Source organism: Neopelma chrysocephalum, unplaced genomic scaffold (genome assembly GCF_003984885.1).
Source record: "Neopelma chrysocephalum unplaced genomic scaffold, ASM398488v2 Primary Assembly neopelma1_163, whole genome shotgun sequence".
Taxonomy (NCBI): domain Eukaryota; kingdom Metazoa; phylum Chordata; class Aves; order Passeriformes; family Pipridae; genus Neopelma; species Neopelma chrysocephalum.
The window spans coordinates 39601-62328 of NW_020897825.1; the positions used below are offsets into that span (position 1 = coordinate 39601).

The 22728-nt window shown below is 57.9% G+C and overlaps 2 protein-coding genes across 4 annotated transcripts in view; both read right to left on the reverse strand.

Annotated features, from left to right (window-relative positions):
* Positions 1–85: 85 nt before the first annotated feature.
* On the reverse strand, positions 86–10972 carry ACTG2 (actin, gamma 2, smooth muscle, enteric). Of its 2 annotated transcripts, XM_027701567.1 has the most exons (11): positions 10958–10972; positions 6346–6494; positions 4305–6161; positions 3339–3511; positions 3117–3245; positions 2922–3032; positions 2210–2294; positions 1953–2114; positions 1668–1859; positions 1208–1389; positions 86–349 (listed from the first exon to the last, which is right to left on the reverse strand). In XM_027701567.1, exons 4-11 carry the CDS (start codon positions 3462–3464, stop codon positions 206–208), a joined length of 1131 nt encoding a protein of 376 aa, XP_027557368.1. In that variant the 5' UTR covers positions 3465–3511; positions 4305–6161; positions 6346–6494; positions 10958–10972; the 3' UTR covers positions 86–205. The 2 variants fall into 2 exon arrangements, with proteins under 2 accessions (XP_027557368.1, XP_027557369.1); XM_027701568.1 differs by lacking the exons at positions 6346–6494; positions 10958–10972 and having other exon boundaries at positions 89–349; positions 4305–6169.
* The window catches only part of STAMBP (STAM binding protein), an 18709-nt gene continuing 3666 nt past the window's right edge, over positions 7686–22728 (reverse strand). Inside the window, exons 2-10 of one of the 2 annotated variants that reach the window (XM_027701566.1) lie at positions 22028–22244; positions 16172–16247; positions 15162–15257; positions 14201–14525; positions 13356–13480; positions 12451–12588; positions 10228–10340; positions 9346–9445; positions 7686–8946 (exon numbers count right to left, since the gene is read on the reverse strand). In XM_027701566.1, the coding sequence (XP_027557367.1) occupies positions 8890–8946; positions 9346–9445; positions 10228–10340; positions 12451–12588; positions 13356–13480; positions 14201–14525; positions 15162–15257; positions 16172–16247; positions 22028–22233 (1236 nt within the window). In that variant the 5' untranslated portion in view covers positions 22234–22244 and the 3' untranslated portion in view covers positions 7686–8889. Of the gene's footprint in view, positions 8947–9345; positions 9446–10227; positions 10341–12450; positions 12589–13355; positions 13481–14200; positions 14529–15161; positions 15258–16171; positions 16248–22027; positions 22245–22728 lie in introns of both variants that reach the window. The other variant, XM_027701564.1, reaches the window with a different exon arrangement.

Sequence of the window (22728 nt, forward strand, 5' to 3'; positions counted from 1 at the left end):
TCCCCCAGCCCTCCCCTTGTTACTCTCAGCTCCCCCTGATGCCCTTGTCACCCCCCACCCCCAAATCTCCCAGAGAAGGGGCGGATCCTGGAGAAAAGGCTTTTTAATGCGCAGTGGAGGGGGGGGAGGAGCAGCGGGGGCTGAGGAGGAGGAGTGGGGCCCCCCAGCCCGGGCCAGGGTGGCCACCACAGGGTGGGGAGGGGGCTTAGAAGCATTTTCGGTGGACGATGGAGGGTCCGGCCTCGTCATACTCGGGTTTGCTGATCCACATCTGCTGGAAGGTGGAGAGGGACGCCAGGATGGAGCCGCCAATCCACACCGAGTACTTGCGCTCCGGGGGTGCGATGATCTGTGGGGACAGGAGACATCAGGGTAAACCCTGGATCCAACCCCCAACCGGCACTGGGACAGGACTCACGGAACCACTGAGGTTGGAAAAGACCTCTGGGATCATCGAGTCCAACCTGTGACCCAACCCCACCTTGTCACCCCCACCATGGCACTGATGCCACATCCAGGCTCTGCTTAAACACCTCCAGGGACGGGGACTCCACCCCCTCCCTGGGCAGCCCATTCCAAGGGCTGATCCCTCTCTCTGGGAAGAACTTCTTCCCCATGGCCAACCCAAACCTGCCCTGGGGCAGCTCCAGGCTGTGCCCTCTTGTCCTACTGCTGGTTCCTGGGAGCAGAGCCCGACCCCCCCCGGCTCCCCCCTCCTGTCAGGGAGTTGCAGAGAGTGAGAAGGTCTCCCCTGAGCCTCCTCCTGTCCAGGCTGAGCCCCCCCAGCTCCCTCAGCTGCTCCTCACAGCACTTGTGCTCCACACCCTTCCCCAGCCTCGTGGCCCTTCTCTGCCCCTGCTCCAGCCCCTCAACATCCTTCCCAACCTGAGGGCCCAGAGCTGGGCACAGCACTCGAGCTGTGGCCTCCCCAGTGCCCAGTGCAGGGGCACAATCCCTGCCCTGCTCCTGCTGCCACACTATTCCTGAGCCAGGCCAGGCTCCATTGGCCTCTTGCCCCCCTGGGCCCCCCTGGCTCATGTTCAGCTGCTGTCAGTCAGTCCCCCCAGGGCCCTTTCTGTCCCCCCACTCTGTCCCAGCCCGTGGGGCTGCCGGGGGTTGTTGTGGCCAAAGGGCAGGACCCGCCCTTGGCCTTGTTGAACCTCATCCCATTGTGTTGGTGGCCACAATTTGCCCCCCCAGGACCTACTTTGATCTTCATGGTGCTGGGGGCCAGCGCTGTGATCTCCTTCTGCATGCGGTCGGCGATGCCGGGGTACATGGTGGTGCCGCCCGACAGCACGTTGTTGGCGTAGAGATCCTTGCGGATGTCGATGTCACACTTCATGATGGAGTTGTAGGTGGTCTCGTGGATCCCGGCCGATTCCATGCCTGGGGGTGGGAGGGGGCTGTGTCAGCACCCTGACCCCCCTCCCACACCTGTCTCCTCCGGGCATCCCAAAAGAGCCACCCATGGGTTTGTCCCACCGTTTAGGGGAGCCCCAAAACGCCTCTACGGGGCACCCACAGGAGCTGTTTGGGGTTTGTCCCACCATTTGGGGTGCAAAGCGCTTGGGAAAGCCCCAAAACGCCTCTGCGGGGCACCCAGAGGAGCTGTTTGGGGTGGTGGGGATGCAGAGTGACCACCAGGAATTGGGGGGTGGGCTCACCAATGAAAGAGGGCTGGAAGAGGGTCTCGGGGCAGCGGAAGCGCTCGTTGCCGATGGTGATGACCTGCCCGTCGGGGAGCTCGTAGCTCTTCTCCAGAGAGGAGGAGGAGGCGGCCGTGGCCATCTCATTCTCGAAGTCCAGGGCCACGTAGCAGAGCTTCTCCTTGATGTCCCTCACGATTTCCCGCTCGGCTGCAGGAGGCGACGGCCGAGGGGCTCAACCCGGTGCCACCGCGGCACCGCAGGGTCCCCGTGGCCCCATAACGCCCCTCCCTGACCCCGTACCGGTGGTGACGAAGGAGTAGCCCCTCTCGGTGAGGATCTTCATGAGGTAGTCGGTGAGGTCCCGCCCGGCCAGGTCCAGGCGCATGATGGCGTGGGGCAGCGCGTAGCCCTCGTAGATGGGCACGTTGTGGGTGACGCCGTCCCCGGAGTCCAGGACGATGCCTGGGGAGGGAAGGGAAGTGAGGGAGGGGGCTCCAAGGTGGTTTGGTGCCTTCCCCATCACAGATAAACCCCAGGGAAATGTGTGTCCGACTCACCGGTCGTGCGGCCGGAGGCGTAGAGGGAGAGGACGGCCTGGATGGCGACGTACATGGCGGGGACGTTGAAGGTTTCAAACATGATCTGGGAGGGAGAGAGAGAGGGTTAGGGGGGAGCACGGGGGTCCCCAGCACATCCCACCCTGACCCACAGGGGCTTTGCCTTCCCAGGGTCAGGGCACTGCATGGAAAAACACAGGGACGGTTGCACAGCATGGAAAAACAGGTGGATGGTTGGATGGCACGGACATGTGGGTCAGTGCAATGCATGGAAAAACACAGGGATGGTTGCGTTGCATGGAAAAACAGGTGGATGGTTGGGTTGCATGGATATGGGGGTCAGTGCATTGAACAGAACAAGTGGATCATGGAAAATGCGTGGAAAACACGTGAGTGGGTGTGTGGTGTGGGAAAACGTGGGTCAACGCATCCCATGGAAATGTGAGTCACTGCATTGGAGTCATGTGGGGCTGTGCATGGCGTGGACAACATGTGGGGCAGCGCCTTGTGTGGCAAATCCCACAGGGCCACGCTCTGGAGAGACCCCTGGGGCTACATAACCAAGTGAACTTCCCACCAGGATCTCTGCCCTTATCCCACACCAAACTGCCCCCACCGCCTGCTCCTCCACCCCACCCAACCCCCAAACCCCCCAGCCCTTCCTGCGGATTCTGTGTCCGTCCCCATCCCCGGGGGACCCTCAGCACCTCACCTGCGTCATCTTCTCCCGGTTGGCCTTGGGGTTGAGGGGGGCCTCGGTGAGCAGGGTCGGGTGCTCCTCGGGGGCCACGCGCAGCTCGTTGTAGAAGGAGTGGTGCCAGATCTACGGCAGGCAAAGGACAATTGGGGCCTCACCCAAGCTGGGACTGGTGCCCTCTCCCCATCCCAGGGCTGGGGGGGGTCTCACCTTCTCCATGTCATCCCAGTTGGTGATGATGCCGTGCTCAATGGGGTACTTGAGCGTGAGGATGCCCCTCTTGCTCTGCGCCTCGTCGCCCACGTAACTGTCCTTCTGCCCCATGCCCACCATGACACCCTAACGCCAGCAGGAGAGACGAGGCCTCGTTACCCTCATTGCAGGGGTTGAAGCAGGGGGTGGGGGCTGCCCCTCACCCCCCTGGGTACCCACCTGGTGCCGGGGCCGCCCCACGATGGAGGGGAAGACGGCGCGCGGGGCGTCGTCGCCGGCAAAGCCGGCCTTGCAGAGGCCGGAGCCGTTGTCGCAGACCAGGGCGGTGGTTTCCTCCTCGCACATGGTGGGGCCGGGAGTGGTTGGTGCTCAGGGGGGACCTGGGGGAAAAGCTGGGGCCGGGGGGGAAACGGCGTTAAGGGTGAACGGGGGAGGGGATTATCCCGCGGCACCGCATCCAGCTTTGGGGTTGGAAGGGTTGGAGTCCTTGGGAATGGGCAGTCTCACAAAGTCCTCTGTGGGCTGTGCCGAGGGCTGGCCACCCATCTGACCCCAGCGTGGTGATGCTAGGAGTGGGGTGATGCTCATTCCCCGTGTGCTGCTCCATGCTGGTGCTGCTTCTCCATCCTTCTCCAGCTGGTGCCCAAAATCGGTGCCAAAGCCCCCCCCGGGGAGCTCTGGTGTTGCCAAGCCCAGCTGGTGCCCCCCAAAAGCGGGCAGAGGGGTGTCAGGTGATGCCCCCTCATCCGGTTCTGTCTCAGCAGCCTCCTGCTGCATCTGCTCCCAAAAATGGGAAAAAACCCAGCCCTTCCTGGGGGCTCCCCTACACTGGGGGATGCGCCCCCAAATCCAGAGGGAAGCAGCAAAAACCTCGCAGGAGCCCAGGAAGCAAAAATCCCCAAATCCCAGGGATTTCTGGAAGAGCACAACCTGCCTTGGGCCTCAGCCCAGAAAGCAAAAAATCCCAAATCCCAGGGATTTCTGGAAGAGCACAACCCGCCTTGGCTGCAGCCCAGCTCTTGTCACCTCCGGGAAGCCCCCGGGGTTGGCACCCCCTCTGTGCCACGCAAACTGAGCTGGGGCCGCCCCATAAAGGCTGGGGCACCCCAAAACCCCCCCGGGGTGTTATTCCTTCCCCTCTCCTCCCAGGAGCTGGGAAGCAGGGCAGGGCAGGGCAGTACTCACCGCAGAGGCGAGAGCTCCTTTCCTCTGGGACCGAGCCCCGCTGTGCCGTGGGTATAAATACCAGCGAGCCCGAGGAACCTCAGAGGCGGATCCTCTCTAAACAAAGACCCTAAATAGGCTCAGTGATGGTGTGTTGGCCATATGGCCATATAAGGTGTTTTATTTCATTAAATTGACCTCGGGCTGGTGGTAGGACCCAGCACTTTAATTATTGTAGGAAAAATGTATGTGGGGATGCTTTGGGAGGCAACGGCCCAGTTGTGAGTCTGTTCCTTTTATGCTCCGCTCCGATAAACAAGTGAGACACAAGTCCTTATAAGTGACAGGCTCGGAAAAGGGAGGTGGAAGTAACTCCAGTTCCCGGGGAGAGCATGGAGAAACCCCACCCTGGGGAGGTGGGTGTGGGGGCTCTGCCGTGGGGACACCCCGGAGCGGGGATGGGAATTTGGCACTGCTGGAAAGGCCCTGGGTCAGTGCATCGCCTCCTCCCAGCCTCAGCTCCCCGGGATCTCTGGAATTCTGCGCTTTGGAGATGCCTCTCCTTGTGGTTTTCTCTCTCTCCGCCCCCATTTTTGGGCTTTTGGTGTCCCAAAGCCCCTCAATTCCCCAAATCCTCAGCCTGAGCCAGGCCAGGAGTTGTGAGTCCAAATCCCAGCCCCACACTGTGGGTGCCCCCAGGAGGATCTGGGAGGTGGGATGAGCCTGGAGCCTCCACGGGGCTCTGTGGGTGCTGGTCCCTGGCCCCCCTGCCTGGACACAGCCCGGGGGGGCCGCAGCCACCCCCAGCCCTTGGCAGCAGGATTGGAGCCGCCAGGCCCGTGGCCCTGGCAGAGGCCAACCAGCAGCTCCCAAACTCCTGCTGCCTTTTTAAGGGCAATGGGCCCGCACCGGGAGCTCTCTGGAACACCCAGGGGAGGCAGGAGAGGTGCCCAGGAACCACCACCCGGAGCTCGGGGGGCACAAGGGGAAACTGAGGCCGGGGGGTTTGAGATGCTCCCTGTGCTCAGGGACATCCCGGCACTGGAGCAGGGGAAGGAGCTGCAGGTCCCACCACCACCAAGGGATCCAAAGGTCCTGTGTCCCCCATGGTCCTGCAGGGAGAGGACTCTGGGCTGTCACCCTGTGGGGCAGGGCAGGGACATGGTGTCCCTCCAGCTTGTTCACAGCTTTAACATCCCGTAGGGACAGCTCTGTCCTGGAGGGAGGGAGCAGAATCTGGGCTGTCACCCCACGGACACAGTGCCTCCCCCCACCACTCCAGACTGCTCACACCTTCCATGCCCCCCAGGGATGGCTCTGTTCTGGGGGGAAGGAGCAGACTCAGGGCTGTCACTCCATGGAACACGGTGTCCCCCCAGCACTCCAGACTCTTTACACCTCCAACATTCCCCAGGTATGGCTCTGTCCTGAAGGAGGGAGCAGACTCAGGGCTGTCACTCCATGGGACACGATGTCTCCCCACCATTCCCAGCCTGTTCACACCTCCAATGTCCCCCAGGGATGGCTCTGTCCTGGTTATTCCCTTTCCCCGGGAAATCTCAGGCTGGATTCGTCCCCTGGCCATGTACTTGGTGTCCCCCCCCCAAACCCTCTGCCCCGGGGTCCTTCTGCTGCCTCACATCCCACCCTGGATCCCTGGGGACCCTGCCAGACATGAGGTCACTGAGGAGAAAGGCTGTTAAAAAAAACCCCAAAACCACCTTACAAAAAATTAACCCCAAACCCAGCAGTGGGGGTGGGAAAAGGGGTTGGATGGAGGCAGAGGCTGGAGAGAACCAACGTGGAGGGGGTACGGCTGTGCCAGGGGCTGGTGGCAGGACTCCATCGCATTCCAAGGTGGGGGGATAAACCCAAAACCTCAGAGACACCCCTGAACCCCGGGCTGGTGCAAGAAACCCAAAATCTCAGAGACAGCCCTGAATCCCGGGCTGGTGCAAGAAACCCAAAACCTCAGAGACACCCCTGAATCCCGGGCTGGTGCAAGAAACCCAAAACCTCAGAGACACCTCTGAATCCCGGGCTGGTGCAAGAAACCCAAAACCTCAGAGACACCCCTGAATCCCGGGCTGGTGCAAGCGCGGAGCATCAACCCCCGGCCCCGCTCGGCAGCTCCAAGTCCCATCACTCCTCCCCCGCGGGATTTGTGGGGACACGCGGGTCGGCTCCGGGCCGCCCATCCCTGCGGGATCCCTGCGGGAAGGGAAGGCCCGGCCCGAGGCAGCGCAGCCCCGAGCGGAGCCCACGCGCAGCCTAAAAAGGCAACGTTCGCCCCCGCAGCCAATGGAGCCGCCGGCGGCCCGGGATGCTCTCAGGAACGCCAGGCATCCCACGGGACGGACGCGGGACGAGCAGGGGGCAAGCCCGGCTTTGCCGCTGGATTTCAAAACTCCCGGCGCTCGGTCCGGCCCCCGGCACCTCCCTCGAGGGAACGGTCATGGCTGGAACCTCCCGGGATGCTGCCGGGGATGGGCAAACCGGGGAAAAGAGGCACGATCAGAGGGATCTGGGTCTGTTCTCATCCTGAGGCAGAGATAAACATCACTCCCTGCCTGCAGGAACACCCCAGACACTCAATCCACGAGTTACAGACACCAAACCCTTCCTACAAAGTGTTTGGGGTCAACTCTTCCCAAATCCAACCCCGTTTTGGGTGATTTTAAGGTGGAACAATCACATCTGGCACAGCTGGAGAGCCAGGGTGGGTTGGTGGGACCAGGTTATCGACATCCATCCCGACACACAAACTGATGGCTCAGGGACTCCAAGAGAAAAAACGTGATGGAAAAGCCAGGAGCTCGGGGAGCAGGGCTGGGAGTGAGGTGGGAGCTGAGCCCTGACTGGGGAACTGGGCCCTTCCTGCTCTGAGGAATGTGGAATATTCCCTGTGAAGGTTTATCTGTCACTGGGATGACACAAAAGTGCTGAAGTGCCACCAGCTCCACTCTCTGGCAGGTGCTCAAGGCAGCTCAGACCTGAGACCTCGAGGGATGTGGAGTTGGGATAAATTCCTTCCCCACCAAACTGAAGGAATTGCTGCTTGGAAAGATGGGATTTCCCACCTCATGTCCCTGCAATGTTCTGGGGGAGCTGCTCCGTGCTATGGGACAAACAATCCCACACTGAACTGCAACCCCCTCTCGAGCATGGTTCAAATTAATTAGGTCTGAGAACGAGTTCCCCCAGATGTCCTGAAGGCTCCCTGCTTCCCTCCCGCCTCCCTGTTCCCAAAGCTGGCTTTGGAAAAGCTGGGAGCAGCCCTTTGTCACGCAGGAGCTGCTGCAAACACACCCCAACCCCCAAACAAATGGATCCCCCCCCGCCAGACCCCCCAACCCACCGGGGGAGCTCAAAGAAAACAAGTGGCACAAGAGACCCAGCCCAGATAATGTGATCCATGTGTGTTCACCGGAACACTGAGGGGTGTTGGATGCACGAGGACACGAGGACATGGATGTTTTCATGCCAGGTGGGAAGGCAGCTCCAGCCTCCCCCATCCCTTGCACAGCCATGTGCCGACCATCCCTCTGCAGGGTGTGGGGGTGTGGGTCACGCTCAGCCCCGAGCCCAGCTGCCTTCCACCTTGGAATTCTGCTGGTTCCAACCCAGTGAGGGTGGAGGCTCGGCCTGGAGCACAGGGAAGGGAATTCTCTGCTTGGCATCTGACTAAAGCCCCTCGGAGCAGGATCCGGCGGCACCGCACGGCAGCGACGTCACGGAGAGCTTGGGTTTGGCAAGGATGGGCTTCCAGCTGCTCTGGGAAGCTCAGAGGCAATCAGGCTGTGGGATCTTGGAGGATGGAAGTGGCCAGAGCAGCTGGAATTCCATCTGGGAGCAGTGATGGCGGCTGGGACACCCAGTGCTCCTCCACAGTAACACCACGGGCCGAGAGGATCCCAGAGCCAGGAAAGGGAATAAAGTCACCAGACACCCCTAAACACTGCTGGGATGAGGGAGATCCTGCAAAGCTGTGCCCCGTCCAGGCACCTTCATCCCTGAAATGGGGATCCCAAAGGAGCTGAGTCCCCTCTCTCCCCAGGCAAAGATCCGAGTACCAGGAAGCAGGAGTGGCTCAGCTCGGCGGGGCTGAGCTCGTGAGGGGGGAGAGGGGTCAGGAGGGTTTAATCTTAAACTACAGGAAAGGTTTATCTACTCCTGGAAGCTGCTCTAAGCCCACAGCGACCCGCAGAGAGGGACAACACGGGGCATGGGTTAATTTGGGCAAGTCCCAAAAGCACTTGAAGAGGTTTCCACACCTTGTGGTTGCAGCAAATCACGGGGAACCTCCCCAGGAGGCCGTTCCAGCCACGGATTAGAGTGTTAAAAACTGCTTTAGTGTTGGCTCCTGCCTCTGAATTCCCAGCTGGCTTTTCCCCACACCTTGGACCTCAGCAGGCTCCAGGCACTGAGGCTCCACGTGCTCCCAAGGAGGTCAGGGATGTGATTCCACTGGAAATCCCACCAGCACTGGGGGAGAGAGGGGAGGGATCGCTACACGGTGGGAATCATCTGCTACAGGAGGGAGCAAACCAATCCCTAAGGCTGAGAGGAAGGCGGGAGGTTCCTGTGAGAGGATAAGGCAGGAGGTTTATCGGAGATCCATCAGGACAACGTCCCTCTCCACCACTGACACGTGACTGCAGGTCTGGGAGAGAGAAAGAGAGGGGACAGGGGGTTATTCAGATGTTCCCACAGCTCAGGTGACACGAGCTGCAGGCAGAGCCCTTCCCAGAACAGCCCTTGGAGCCGTTCCTTGGATCACACAGTGACCACAGCAGGACACAGACACAGATCCCTCTCCCAAACACACCCCTTTGTGCTGCCTCCCCCTGTTCCTGCAGGGAGGAGCTCCCCATCACTCCTCCAAGCCGTGTAAAACGTTGGGAAGCTCCTGCACCTCCACCCTGGGAATCGGAGACCGGCCCCTGCCAGGCTGAGCCTCCTCTCCTGTCACAGCCCAGCATCCCACACGGATTTAACTCCAGTGAAGGGTCAAACACACCAACTCCCCACCCTACAGCCCCCAGTGCCTGGGGGGACTCACCGTGAAGAGAGGGGGGTCTTTGGGGTGCGGGTGGAAGCCTTTCTGGCGGCAGGACGAGATCTCCTCCAGGCCGTGCTCCGTCAGCCGGAAAAACCCCGTCCTGGAGAAGGGAACACACCCAGGAGCACAGGGAGCTCCTGTGGCTCCACCTCTGCAACCTCTGCAGGGACAGCCACATCCTCTGGCCCTCACAGAACACCTTTGGGGCAGCTCATCTCGGGCAGGGGCAGAGATTGAGGCTGAGGGACACCACTCTGTCTGGGACATCTCTTCCTGGGACACCCCCCCTTTCTGGGACACTCCCCCTTTCTGGGACACCTCTCTTCCCAGGACACCCCTCTGAATGGGAAAACCCCCTTCTGGGACATCCCTCTTCCTGAGACACCCCTCTTCCCAGGACACCCCTCTTCCCAGGATAACCCTCCTCCCGGGACACCCTTCTGTCTGGGACACTCCTCTTCCCAGGACACCCCCATCTGGGAGACCCCCTTCTTGGGACATCCCCACCTGGGACACCTCCTTTCCTGGGACATCCCCATTCCCAGGACACCCCTCTTCCTGGGATACCTCTCCTCCTGGGACACTCCTCTTCCCAGTCCCAGGGCTGCAGATCACCCTCCTGTCACAGGTGGGCAACCATTGCCCAGACCCAACCCCCTGATCCTGATCCTGATCCCGATCCTGATCCCGATCCCGATCCAGCTCAGAAGAGCTGTGGAGTCCCACGTGTGTGACCTGGCATTTTATCTCCACACCAGGAACCCGAGAGAGGAAGGCTGTGGTAAAACAGCCCAGGCAGAAGGAAAGGCCTTCCCCACTCCACATCCTGGTGTCCACACTCACTCCTGGTGTCCATCCCCATCCCTGGGTGTCCATACTCACTCCTGGTACTTGGGAGAGCACACGATGGCGATGGACTCTGGCAGCATCAGCTGGTAGGAGCAGTGGGTGTGCAGGTCCACGCTGGACAGGAAGGCTGTTTGTGTGGGATGGGTCTGGAACAGGCAACACACGGACAGGAGTCACAGGAGGCTTAGGAAAATGGTTCCAAGGGATTGTGTCTGCCAAAGGAAGGCTGTAACAGAGGAGACACAGCTCCTGGGATGGCACAGGGGACACACTAAGAGGGGTTTGTGTAGAATCCCAGAATGGTTTGGGTTGGAAGGGACCCTAAATATCATCCCATTCCATCCAGGGACACCTTCCACTAGCTCAGGGTGCTCCAAGCCCCATCCAACCTGGCCTTGGACACTTCCAGGGATGCAGGGGCAGCCACAGCTCCTCTGGGAATTCCATCCCAGCCCCTCACCACCCTCACAGCCAACAATTCCTTCCCAATATCCCATCTAACCCTGCCCTCTGGCAGTGGGAAGCCATTCCCCCTTGTCCTATCACATCATTCCATGCTCTTGCCAAAATTCCCTCTCCAGCTCTCTTGTAGCCCCCCCATTTTTTTTTGGACTGTGTTAAAACACCTGCTCCTCTTTTCCATTTGAAGTACAAAAGGAGCTCTACATTCCTGTCCTATTGCATGAAAAAGTCCCACTTTCAGGGCCAACACTGTCCTTGCAGGGAATTCACACCTTTCTCAAGTGCAGCAGCACCAGCACACCCCATCCTGCCCTGGCACTTCAGGATATCCCATCCCAGAGGGCTGTATGATCCCTGACAGCCACCACAGCAGCTGGATTTCACACCCAAACTCCTGCTGGAAGCTCCTGCTCCTTTTGCTGGTGAGGGTTTTGTTGCCAAGGCCAGCAGAAGGGGCACAGGAATTCCAGAGGGTCCCTGGGTGTGACAGGGCTGGCAGGGCAGAGCTGCCCCCTCAGGGATCAGGCACAGGCAGCACATTCCCCTGTCCAAGGCTGTGAGGCAGCAGCTGCTTTCGAGAGATTACTCAGCAGCTCCAAATGTTTTCCTTGGCACGGATCCGACTGCCAAGGGCTCCGTGGGGACAGCAGGGAATTGCTGCAGCCAGGGAGGAATCTGGAACTGGCACATCCCACAGCACAGCTGCCTCAACAGCAGCACCACTCCAGAGATAGAACATGGGAGAGGTGTCCCTGCAGCAGGAGGGCTTGGGATGCCCTGACGGGGCCTCTGGAGTTGGATTTTAGCTGGAGGACACATGAGCTGCATGTCCAGGATCCCACGTGCACAGATCCAGACTGGGTTGGGTTGGAAGGGATCTTAAAGATCACCCAGTTCCACCCTCAGGAAGGCAGGGACACCTTCCACTATCCCACGTTGCTCCAACCTGGCCTTGGACACTTCCAGGGATCCAGGGGCAGCCACAGCTTCTCTGGGCAACCTGTGCCAGGGCCTGACCACCCTCACAGCCAAGAATGTCTTCTTAATATCTAATCTAGTCCTCCCCTCTGGCAGTGGAAGCCATTCCCCCTTGTCCTGTCCCTCCATCCCTTGTCCCAACTCCCTCTCCAGCTCTGGAGCCCCTTTAGGCCCTGGAAGGAGCTCTAAAGTTTTCTCTGGGTAACTTGTGCCAGGCCTCCCCACCTTCTCAGGGAAGAATTTCTTCCCAGTATCCCATCTAACCCTGCCCTCTCCTTTTCAAAGGGCCTGATGCTTTGAGAAGGGACTCAAATGTAAAACAGGCCAGGATTTCTCCAGTAGAGTAGTGAATGAGACTGTACCAGAGGGAGAAACCCAACTAGAGAGAGAAATCAAAATCAGAGGGAGAAATTCTTTACAGAGAGGGTTATCAGGCATTGGAACGGCCTACCCAGAGAGGTGGTGGATTCACCATCCCTGGAGGTTTTTAAAAAGAGATTGGACGTGGCCCTTAGTGCCATGATATAGTAATTGGAGTTGGATCAGGGGTTGGACTTGATGATCTTGGAGGTCTTTTCCAACCCAACCTATTCTATGATTCTATGAAATCCAACTGGGGGGAGAAACTCAACCAGGGGGAGAAATCCACCCAGAGGCAAGAGATCCAACCAGAGGGAGAAACCAAACCAGAGGTGAGAAACCCATCCAGAGGCTGCTGCCCACTCCACCTCATCTCCTCCTGTAACTTCTCCTCCCCCAGCCCTGCTCCACCAGCCCTTTCCCTCCAGGCTGCAGGCAGGGGCAGGAGGCACTCACGTGGATCCAGCCCAGGGTGACGAGGCCGTGCTGGTCCTGGATCAGGAACAGCTCCTCCTCATTCTCAGTGTTGCAGTAGTCGGGGCCCCCGTGTTGCTTGGGCACGATCACGTGGGTTATGGTGAACTCATTCCTCATCTGCAGGGCAGGGGCAGCACAGGGGGATCAGAGGGAGCACAGGCACCCCCAGACACCCCCCCAGCAGGAAACAGGGAGCCGAGAGAATTCCTTAAGTTTTGGGAACTTCTCCTCAAGAAGCCCACGCACCACACAGGTGCAACTCCCAGTTACTGACAAAGGAGTCGCAGGGTTTTCTTCCTATTTCATTTTCCCTGCTGTGCAGAGCACCCACAACAGCTCAGAGAACACCCACTGAAGCAACTCAAGATGATGCCTCATCCCTAAATAATCCCCAGTGTCTGGAAGCAGCTGGATGGCAGGAAGTTGCTACTTCAAACAGCTCCATTTCAAAGCAAACCCCTGCGAGTGACTCAGGGCTGGAGCTGCCAACAAAACCTGGACACGAAAACTCCCGGGGAGAACAGTGTCCTGTCAGCCCTGTGTGGGTGAAATCACCAGCTGGGACACCCCAGTCCTGCTGGCACCCAAAGGACAAGTCCCTGGAGCTCCTGTCCCCAGGACTGTCCCCAGTGCTTGTGGCAGGTACACAGAGAGGAAGCCCAGTGGGGACTCTGCTTGGCACTGAGTGCCAGGGTGAGGAAATCCTGACCTAAAAGCCCGGAAAAGGAGAGGCAGATCATCCCTAATGCTCACAGGGAAGCCTGAAACTGCACTAGAGAATTGCAGGACAAAGATCAGGGTCCTGCAGCCATTTCCAAAGCGGTGGTGCTGTGACAAACAACCCCTGTGCCACTCCAAGGTCTCCTGATGGATTGTCCCCTTACCAGCTTCCCACAGAGGATCCCACAGGTCTCCACACCCCGCACCGTGTTGGCATCAGCCAGCTGGAGGAATTTGTGGCACAGCTCCCTGGGGACAATGACCTGGCGAAGGACATCCACTCCTGCACCTGTGGGGAACGGGAGCACAGTGAGACACAACCAGGGGAGCAGAAATGGTCCCTCAGGGCAGGCCCTGAAGGGATGAGACTGAAAAAATGCACCTGGAAGGGTGGACTGCTCTGGCTCTGCCCCTCCAGTGGCACCAAGAGATAAATGTGTCACTGGGACACTGATAAAGGACAGGCACCACCCCACTGATAAAGGACAGGCACCACCTCCTTCAGAACAGAGAGGGGAAGAATCCTTCAGCAGGGTGTCAAAAATGAGTCTTTTGTTTGTTAGTAAAAACAAAACCACACACACTCATGGCATGTTATTTAAGGTAGGATGTGTCACTGGGCAAGAACCAGTCACTGGACATGTCTGGATGAGTATTTTGAGCTGTGTTTGGCAGGATTTGGTCAGGAGGAGGATTCAATCCCCAGCCAGGAATTAAACCCAAATCTCCAAGAAGTGCTTGGATCAAGGAAAGGCAAATAGGCTGGAGAGTCTGGAACAGCAGAAAGACTGGGCTGGAAAAGCATGGAGAGTGCATTCCCAAGAGGAGACAGTTCTCCCAAGCCCTGCAAACCTTTACTGAACAACAGGGACAACATCCAGTGACTTGTAAGAGCAAACCCCCAGAAGGGAGGGAGCCAGGAGCAGATAATTCCAAGAGTCTCCCAGACAAACTGGCCACATTTGGCTCAGCCCCAGCAAGGAATAGGGATGTTCCCAGAGGTACTAACTGGTTTCTGTGCTCCCCAAAGCACTGGGCTTCAAAGATCTGTCCACAACGGGAGGTCTGGGTGGGACAGTCCCCGCTGAGGGACTTGCTGGGTGAACTGAAGACACTGGAACCTTTGGGGTTAAATCAGTCGGAGGCTTTTCCACTCCAGGGATGAGGGGTCCATCCAGAGACTCTGGCTCTGGCTTCCCAAACTCCTGCACTATCCTCAGGCGTTCCTTCTCCAGCTCCTGCCGCCGGATCATCTCCTCGAAGGCGTGGAACTGCTCCTGCTCTGCCTGCTGCTGCTTCATCAGGGCCACCCGGCTCTTCTCCTCCTCCAGCTGCTGCTGCAAAGCCAAAGTGGGGGAAAATTACTCTTCCTCCTCCTTCCCCAAGAAGAAATATCCCAAGGGACATGAGCAGAGATGGGAACATGGAGCCTCTGTGCTGCAGACCCTCAGCAATCCCAGGCTGCTTCGAAAGGCTCTCCAAAGAGCATTCCTTGCAGGAAGCTTCAGCTTGCAGAGATCCACGCTTCCATCAGGAGAGCCAGCTGGACCAGGGCACTTAAAACCTCTGCCTTACCCTCCCTCTTCCACAGAAGCACAACTCCAGGTTGTTTTCCCTCTATCCTGTCTCCCAAATCACACTTGTCTGCAGCAAAACTGACCCTGGAGGTTTCTGCTCTGCCCACACAACCCCACATCCTTGCCCATGTTGGGTTTCTGGATCACAAAACCTGGGTTTTGTGTTGGGACAAAGAGAATAAACCAACCAAACACCCCCAACTTGGGATGCACCACGAAGAGAGACTCAGATGAAGCTACAGTGGCAGCAGGGCCAGCCCTGTGCTGCAGGGGGGGATCCCCACAATGGACATTCCCGAGCACCCAGGGAGCCCTGGAGAATTGCCCTCTCCCAAACCCTTGGTGGCTGAGGGTGTCCTGGGGAGCACAGGCCTGCAGTCTGCTCTCACTCACCTCCTGCTCCTTGTACTTAGCATAGTCCTGGGCGTACCTCTTTAGCAGCTCCTGCTTGAGCTCTTCCGCTCTGGGAAACGCTACTTCCTTCAGCTTCTGGGGGAGAAACGCAGGAAAAATCTGAGTGCCAACAAAACCGGCCCTGAGCAGCTGCAAGAACCCCAAAACCACCCCTAAAATCACCCAGCAGTGCTGGCCTTTGCAGCACTAAGCAAAGGAGCCGTGGCTTCTTGTGGCTGTGAGGAATCTCCAAGGATTCCCCGGCAAATCTCACCATGTTGAGCACCCAGCTCCCATGCATGGAAAAGCCATGTGGTCTTTAAAAAGCAGGGAGTTTAACAGGAAAAAAGGACACTCCAGTGCTCAACAGAAGGTAAACTGGACACCAGTGTAAATACAGTAGGGTAAAAAGAGCCCAAACCATAACTCAGAGAATCATGGAATTGTTTAGGAGGAAAATACCTCCAGGATCATCCAGTCCAACCTTTCCCCCAGCACTGCCATGTCCCCAAGTGCCACATCCAAGTGTTTTACACACTTCCAGGGATGCTGATTCAACCACTGCCCTGGGCAGTGGGACAACACTACTGGGGAAGGAATTTTCCCAATATCCAACCTAAACATTCCATGGCACAACTTGAGGCCGTTCCCTCTCCTCCTGTCCCTTGTTCCCTGGGAGCAGAGCCTGACCCCCCCCCAGCTCCCCTCTCCTGTCAGGGAGTTGCAGAACCAGAAGGTCCCCCCTGAGCCTCCTTTTCTCCAGGCTGAGCCCCCCCAGCTCCCTCAGCTGCTCCTGCTGCTCCAGCCCCTTCCCAGCTCCGTTCCCTTCCCTGGACACCTCCAGCCCCTCAGTGTCTGTCTTGGAGAGGAGACCAGAACTGAACTCCCAGGGGTCAGGACTGCCTGGCCATGCCAGTGTTTGTGTGTATCACCCATGCCAGAGCCATGAGCACCCAAGGTCAGTGATGCCAAGATGTTTCCCTTCAGGACCTGGCAATGTCAGCACTTACTTTGACCGTCTCCCTCTTCTCGGGAATGACGGCGGTTTTGTAGTCGCGGTGCTGCGGCAGCTTCTCAATGAAGAGCCTGGAAAAACGGGACACAAACTGCGGTTTGGGATCATGGCAGGAAGGGACAGACACAAGACAGTCAGTGGCACTTTGGGGGTACAGATCCCTGGGTCCTGTGCTGCCCATCAGGACAGTCTTCCTGCAGGAAAACCTCCATCGACCCTTGGAGCTGTTCACGGCACACAGACCTTGTTCAATCCCATGGGAGCACCTCACACAGGCTGTAATTCCACCTGGACTCTGGAGATGATCCTCAGGGATAAATACATTTGTTTTGAACAGAACCATTAATAAGCTGGTCTGAAGCACCAAGGGCACAGCAGTGATTCAGGAGGTGCTTGGGCACCTGCCCACACCTCGGAGCATCCCGGGATTTCAGTCCCAGTGCAAGGACTCGGCTGACTCAGTGCTCACTGTCCTTCTGCTCAGAGGGACAGACACTCTGTTCATCAGAGGGTAACAACTCAGACCTTGAACAGAGAAAACTTGCAGGTGAGCTAAAAGCAAGTTCCCAACATCCCCAGCTGCTGCACTGGGAAACTTTGGGCTCTGCAGCTGGAGCAGCCCCAGGTGTTCCAGGCTGGAGGGGAATTCCTGTGCTGGCTTTTGGGAGGGAAATCACAGCATCATCCCACTGCCAGCACGGGAACAGGTTCAACTTTGGCTCCTCTACAAATGGGATAACTGTTTTCCCCCTCATAGAATCCCAGACTGGTTTGGGTTGGAAGGGACCTTAAAGCCCATCCAGTCCCACCCCCTGCCACGGGCAGGGACACCTTCCACTATCCCAGGTTGCTCCAACCTGGCCTTGGACACTTCCAGGGATCCAGGGGCAGCCACAGTTTCTCTGGAAATTCCATCCCAGCCCCTCCCCACCCTCACAGGGAGGAATTCCTTCGCAATATCCAACCCAAATCTCTCCTGTTCCCCCTTACCCTATGACTGTCTGCCCATGTAAAAAATCCCTCTCCCTCTTTTTCACAAGCCTTCTTCAAGTCCTGGAAGGCCACAATGAGGTCCTTCCATGGAGCTCAGCAGGACATGGAGGTGAAGATGCAGAGAGAGTTGTGCAGGCACTAAAACCAGGGGGAAAGCCCATAAACACAGGGCAGCTCCCTCTGGCTCAGGCTTGGGACACTCTGAGTTACCCTGTGACCAAGTCCCCAGTGGTGCCAGGGTGCTCAGGCTGAGCTCAGGGTGAGCTCAGGGTGGGCTTGGCTGGGCCCTTGTTTCCTGCAAGTGGAGCTGTCCTGGCTCTGGGCATCCACAAAGCTTTGGGATTAACCCCAAATCCCTGCCCTCCTCCCTGGCTTTTTCCCACACAGCTCCAGCATCCAAAGGATCCTCCAGCTCCAGAGAGCAGCCTCGTTCCCAGGCACAAGGAATAAGAGGACTGGACTGTGCCCCAGGGAGCAGCACGAACCAAGCAGAGCCAAGAGGGAAAAACTCAGTAGGGACAGAGTGAGACTCCTGGCTCTGAGAAACCCCTGCGTGTGCAGTAAACAAACCCAGCTGCTCCAAACCCTCAGTCCTCTGGGAGAAGGAAGGACTTTTTGCCACCCTGAATGCTCCTGGTTGCCAGGGAGAGGGTGAGGATGCAGGATCAGCACCCATGGAGCCCCAGAGAAGCCGTGGTTCCACCCCAAAGCCCCAGCAAGGTCCCTCTCCCAGCTGGTGGTGTGAAGTAGGTCACTGTGTCGAGGAGACACAACAAGGCCCCGAGCGCTGCCAAGAGCTCGTGGATTAAAATGGAAGGGATTAATTAGGGAGGATTAAGAGCAGATGCTGGGGCTGGGGAGGATGGAAAAACCACCAGGGACAGCTGGGTTTCCACAAGTCAGGAAGCAGGGAAAAAGCAGGCAGGAGGAGGAGAGGAGGGCTCAGGCAGCAGAGGAAAATTCGGGGGCAGGAGCAGCAGCTGAAGGGGCAGAGGAGGGGCAGGAACAGCCCACGTGTCTCATCAACAGCCCCACTGAGGTTTGGCAGGACCAGAACCTGCAGCTCCCATCTCCAGGAGCTTTGGGCTTGTTCAAACCTCTGCTGTTCCCCAGTCCACTGGAGCAGCAGCTGCTTGGCACCGAGCAGCCCCAGCCCAGGCTATTTTTAAGCCCAGCTCTGGAGCACAGGCCAAGCTGGCGGCTCCCAAATCCCTGTGACACCCCCGGAGCTGATCCCAGCACCACCAAACCAAGGAGCCCAAGCACCACACAAAAGTTGTGTCTTATTTCTTTTTTCTTTCATATTTGGCTCTGGCAAAATCGACCCGAGTGTTCCTGGTGGGGATCCAAGGAAAACAACCACTCAGATCAATGGAAAATAAGCTGCTCAGGACAACAGGCAAGGAAAGTCTTATCAGGTGACAAGATATGGGTTAAAATCCAGCCTGGTTATTCCTGGAGATAGCCATGGAATCATGGAATGGCTTGGGTTGGAAGGGACCTTAAAACTCATCCAGTTCTGCCTCCTTCCATGGGCAGGGACACTTTCCACTATCCCAGGTTGCTCCAACCTGGCCTTGGACACTTCCAGGGATGGAGCAGCCACAGTTGCTCTGGGAATTCCATCCCAGCCCCTTTCCACCCTCACAGCCAGGAATTCCTTCTCAACATCCCATCTAACCCTGCCCTCTGTGAGTTTACAACTGTTCCCCCTTGTCCCATCCCTCCATCCCTTGTCCCCAGTCCCTCTCCAGCTCTTGGAGCCCCTTCAGGCCCTGGAAGGGGCTCTCAGGTCTCCCTGGAGCCTTCTCTGCTCCAGGTGACCCCCCCCAGCTCTCCCAGCCTGGTCCCATTCCTAGGAAAGGGAGAGCAGAGCAAGTCCACGAGAGGCTCCAGTTCCCAGTGGATCAGGACATGCCCTCATGTGGATCTTGCCCTTTGGATCAGGACATCTAGAGAACACCAATCCCACTGCTTGAGCTTCAGCTTCCCACCTTCATTTACGGAAATAAGATGGTGACATTAAGTCCATATCTTTGGACAATCCAGGGCAGCAGCTCAAACTCAGCAACGCAGAAATCCCACCAAGGGAAGGTTTTCCACCCTCCTGGCAGCCCAGCCCAGGCTGAAAATTCCAGGAAAGCTGCTGGAAAGAGCCACCCCAGTACCTCTCAGAGCTACGATGAAACAGCCAAGGTGCTTTGAGTTTGTTTAGTTAAAAAGTTCCTCCTCCAGTCCCAGCTGCGTAACCAGCCTGGAAACCTTCCCGAGGGTTTTACACTCCCCAGCTCCCCGTGCAGCCTCCCAGGGCCCTGCTCCCATGCCCATAAAAGCTCAGGAAGTGCAAGGCGGGAAGAAAAGCCTAATCAGGGAAAAATGTGTTGGATTTCAGGGGCAGGAACCTGCACAAGGGGCAGGGAGGGGAAATGCCCACGGAGGTGCCAACCATGTTCTGGGTAAGCAGGCGGTGTGGGCACAGCACAGACCTCACCAGGGGCACTGGGTGGGAGTGGGAGGGGCAGGATTTTGCCCAAAAAACCTACAGGAACAGGCCACTCTGACATTGGGGTATTTTCTGAGGATCACAATTTTCAGCCCCATAAACACCAACAGGGCATTGCTGTGTTTGAGGGGGTTGGGAGAGAATTATAATCCTTCTGAAATGTAAAAATAAATCTGACATGTAAAAATAAATCTCCAACTGGTCCCTGCTCCTGAAAGAGGGACTCAGTCCCTGCTGTAAAAGGCTGTAGTAACCTAAGAGTAAAACAGGCTTTGAAAGTGGTTTATTAGAGAAACCACCACCCAACCTCAATCCTTTCCAGGACACTAGATACTGATATTCCTGGTGATGGATCCCTGCCAATCCAAATGATGTCACAACCAACCTAGTGAAAAACAAGGCCAATTTAGCCCCTCTGTGGTGATAAAACACCTGGAAGCTTTGACTTACAGGTGGACAAAACCCCTCTGCTGCTGACAGGAGTCTCCAGAAGGACAGAGGAATCCAAGATCAGCCTCTTTCCAAAGGGAATCTCATGAATGCATATAAATATCTGCAAGGGGTATCAAGAGGATGGTGCCAGACTTTTCAGTGGTGCACAGCAACAGGACGAGGAGCAACAGCCATAAAGTGAACCACGACAAGTTCCACCTCAACAGGAGGAAGAACTTCTTTCCATGGAGGAGGCAGAGCCCAGGGAGGGTGTGGAGTCTCCCTCTCTGGAGACATTCCAAACCCACCTGGAGCCTTTCCAAACCCATCTGGACATGTCCCTGTGTCACCTGCTCCAGGTGGGTTGGGGTTTGCACCAGGTGATCTCCAGAGGTCCCTTCCACCCCCAACAATTCTGGGATTCTGGATTCTGTGAAGGGAACTGTGTCTGTGGGTTTGTGCCTCACACCTTTATGACATCTCCTGGTCAGTCCCACCAGCCAGAGCTCTGAGTCCCCTCCTCAAAATAACCTCTCCTGCCAGATCCCACAGTCCTCCCCAGGGGAGAACAGACCCCAGTCACACACTGTAATTCCCAGCGTCCCCAGACCAGAACCCCCCTCTAATTCCCACAGCACCTCTCAAAATAAAGTGCCTAAGCCACCCCACCCAAGGGACCCCAAACTCCAGACCCTCCCTGGCTCACCAAGAGAGCTGTGGGACCCCAAATCCCAGAAGTCCCTTCCACCCCTAACAATTCTGAGATTCTGGACTCTGTGAACTGAGATTCTGTGGGGTTTTGCCTCACACCTTTTATGACAATTCCTGGTCAGTTCACCCCAAACCCCAGGGTCCCTTCCACCCCTAACAATTCTGGGATTCTGTGAACTTTTACAAGTCAGCTGCTTCTGTGTGTTTGTGCCTCACACCTTTTATGACATCTCCTGGTCTGTCCCACCAGCTGTGGGACCCCAAATCCCAGAGGTCCCTTCCACCCCTAACAATTCTGGGATTCTGTGAAGTGAGTTTGTGGGTTTTTACTTCACACCTCTATGACATTGCCTGGTCAGTCCACCCCAAGCCCCAGAGGTCCCTTCCACCAGTAACAATTCTGGGATTCTGTGAACTTTTACAAGTCAGCTGCGTCTGTGGGTTTGTGTCTCACACCTTGAGGTGAAACCATGAGGAGTCACCTCATGTCTGACCCCCCAAAAGAGCCCCCCTGGCTGTCCCCCACAAAACAGCCCCCCCTGCTCTACCTGTCCCTCAAAACAGCCCCCCTGCCCTCCCCCTCTCTAAACGAGTAGAGGACCCCCCCAGCCAAAGCCCCCACAGGCTCCCACCCCCCACAACAGAGCAAAGGGAGCCCCAAACCGGATCCTCCTTCCTAAGGAAGAGATCCCACAGTCAGAGCCCCCCGACCACATCCCCCTTCCTAAGCGGAAAGATCCCTTTTATGACCCCTGGGGGTCAGTCCCACCAGCTGTGGGGACCCCAAATCCCAGAGGGGTGGAGCAGAGCTCTCCCAGCTCAGCGGTCCCTGGCAGTGCCAGGGCACGGCCCAGCCCAGAGCCCAGAGCCCAGCCCAGCCCAGCTTAGCCCTCAGCTCAGCTCAGCGCAGCCCAGCCCAGCCCAGGGCCCAGCCTAGCCCAGAGCCCAGCCCAGCCCAGCCCATAGTCCAGCTCCAGAGCCCAGCCCAGCCCAGCCCAGCCTAGCCCATAGCCCAGCTCCAGACCCCAGCCTAGCCTGGCCCAGCCCCCACAGCCCAGACTAGCCCAGGTCAGGCCAGCCCAGCCCATAGCCCAGCCCCAGAGCCCAGCCTAGCCCAGCCCAGCCCAGCCCCCAGAGCCCAGCCCAGCCCAGCCCCTCCAGCCCAGCTTCAGCCCAGCCCATCCCAGCCCAGCCCCTGTGCCCGGCCCTTACGTGATGTACTTGTTGTAGAGGATGAAGGCGTGCTCGGCGTTGCCCTCCCCCGCGTACACGGCCGCCATGCGCAGCATCTCCACCCCCGAGCGGTAGTAGCGGCGCGGGGGGATGTCCTCGTTCACCTCCACGCTGCTGCCCGCCTGGATCAGCCGCCGGACCCGCTCCTCCGGGGGCAGCCCGCGGCCCGGCATGGTCACACACATCCGAGCGGAGCCCTGCGGGGGCACGGGGGTCAAACCGGGAATGGCCGCGCCGGGAAGGGACACACGGGATCGGCCACCCCACCCCTGGCACTGCACGGACACCCCGACTATCCCGGACACACGAACGCTCCCACGGACACACCGAGTATCCCAGACACCCTAACAGTCCCACAGGCACCCCAACCATCCCACAGATAGCCCAACTATCCCAGACACCCCAACAGTCCCACAGACATCCCAAAAATCCCAGACACCTCAACCATCCCACAGATACCCCAACCATCCCACAGGCATCCCAACTATCCCACAGACACCCCGACTACCCCAGACACCCCAATAATCCCACAGACACACCAATAATCCCACCCTGTCCCTGAGAGCATCGTCCAAGCATTCCTGGAGCTCTGGCTTAAATCACAGGGATCCTGTTCCAGTCCCTATTCCAGTCCCTATTCCAGTCCCTGTTCCACTCCCTATTCCAGTCCCTGTTCCAGT

Coding starts and splice junctions, on each gene's coding strand:
- ACTG2 (XM_027701567.1), bottom strand. CDS start 3,464: ATGTGCGAGGAGGAAACCACCGCCCTGGTCTGCGACAACGGCTCCGGC. Junction 2,295..2,921: donor ACCGGGAGAAGATGACGCAG/GTGAGGTGCTGA, acceptor TCTCCCTCCCAG/ATCATGTTTGAAACCTTCAA. Junction 1,860..1,952: donor CTACTCCTTCGTCACCACCG/GTACGGGGTCAG, acceptor CGCCTCCTGCAG/CCGAGCGGGAAATCGTGAGG.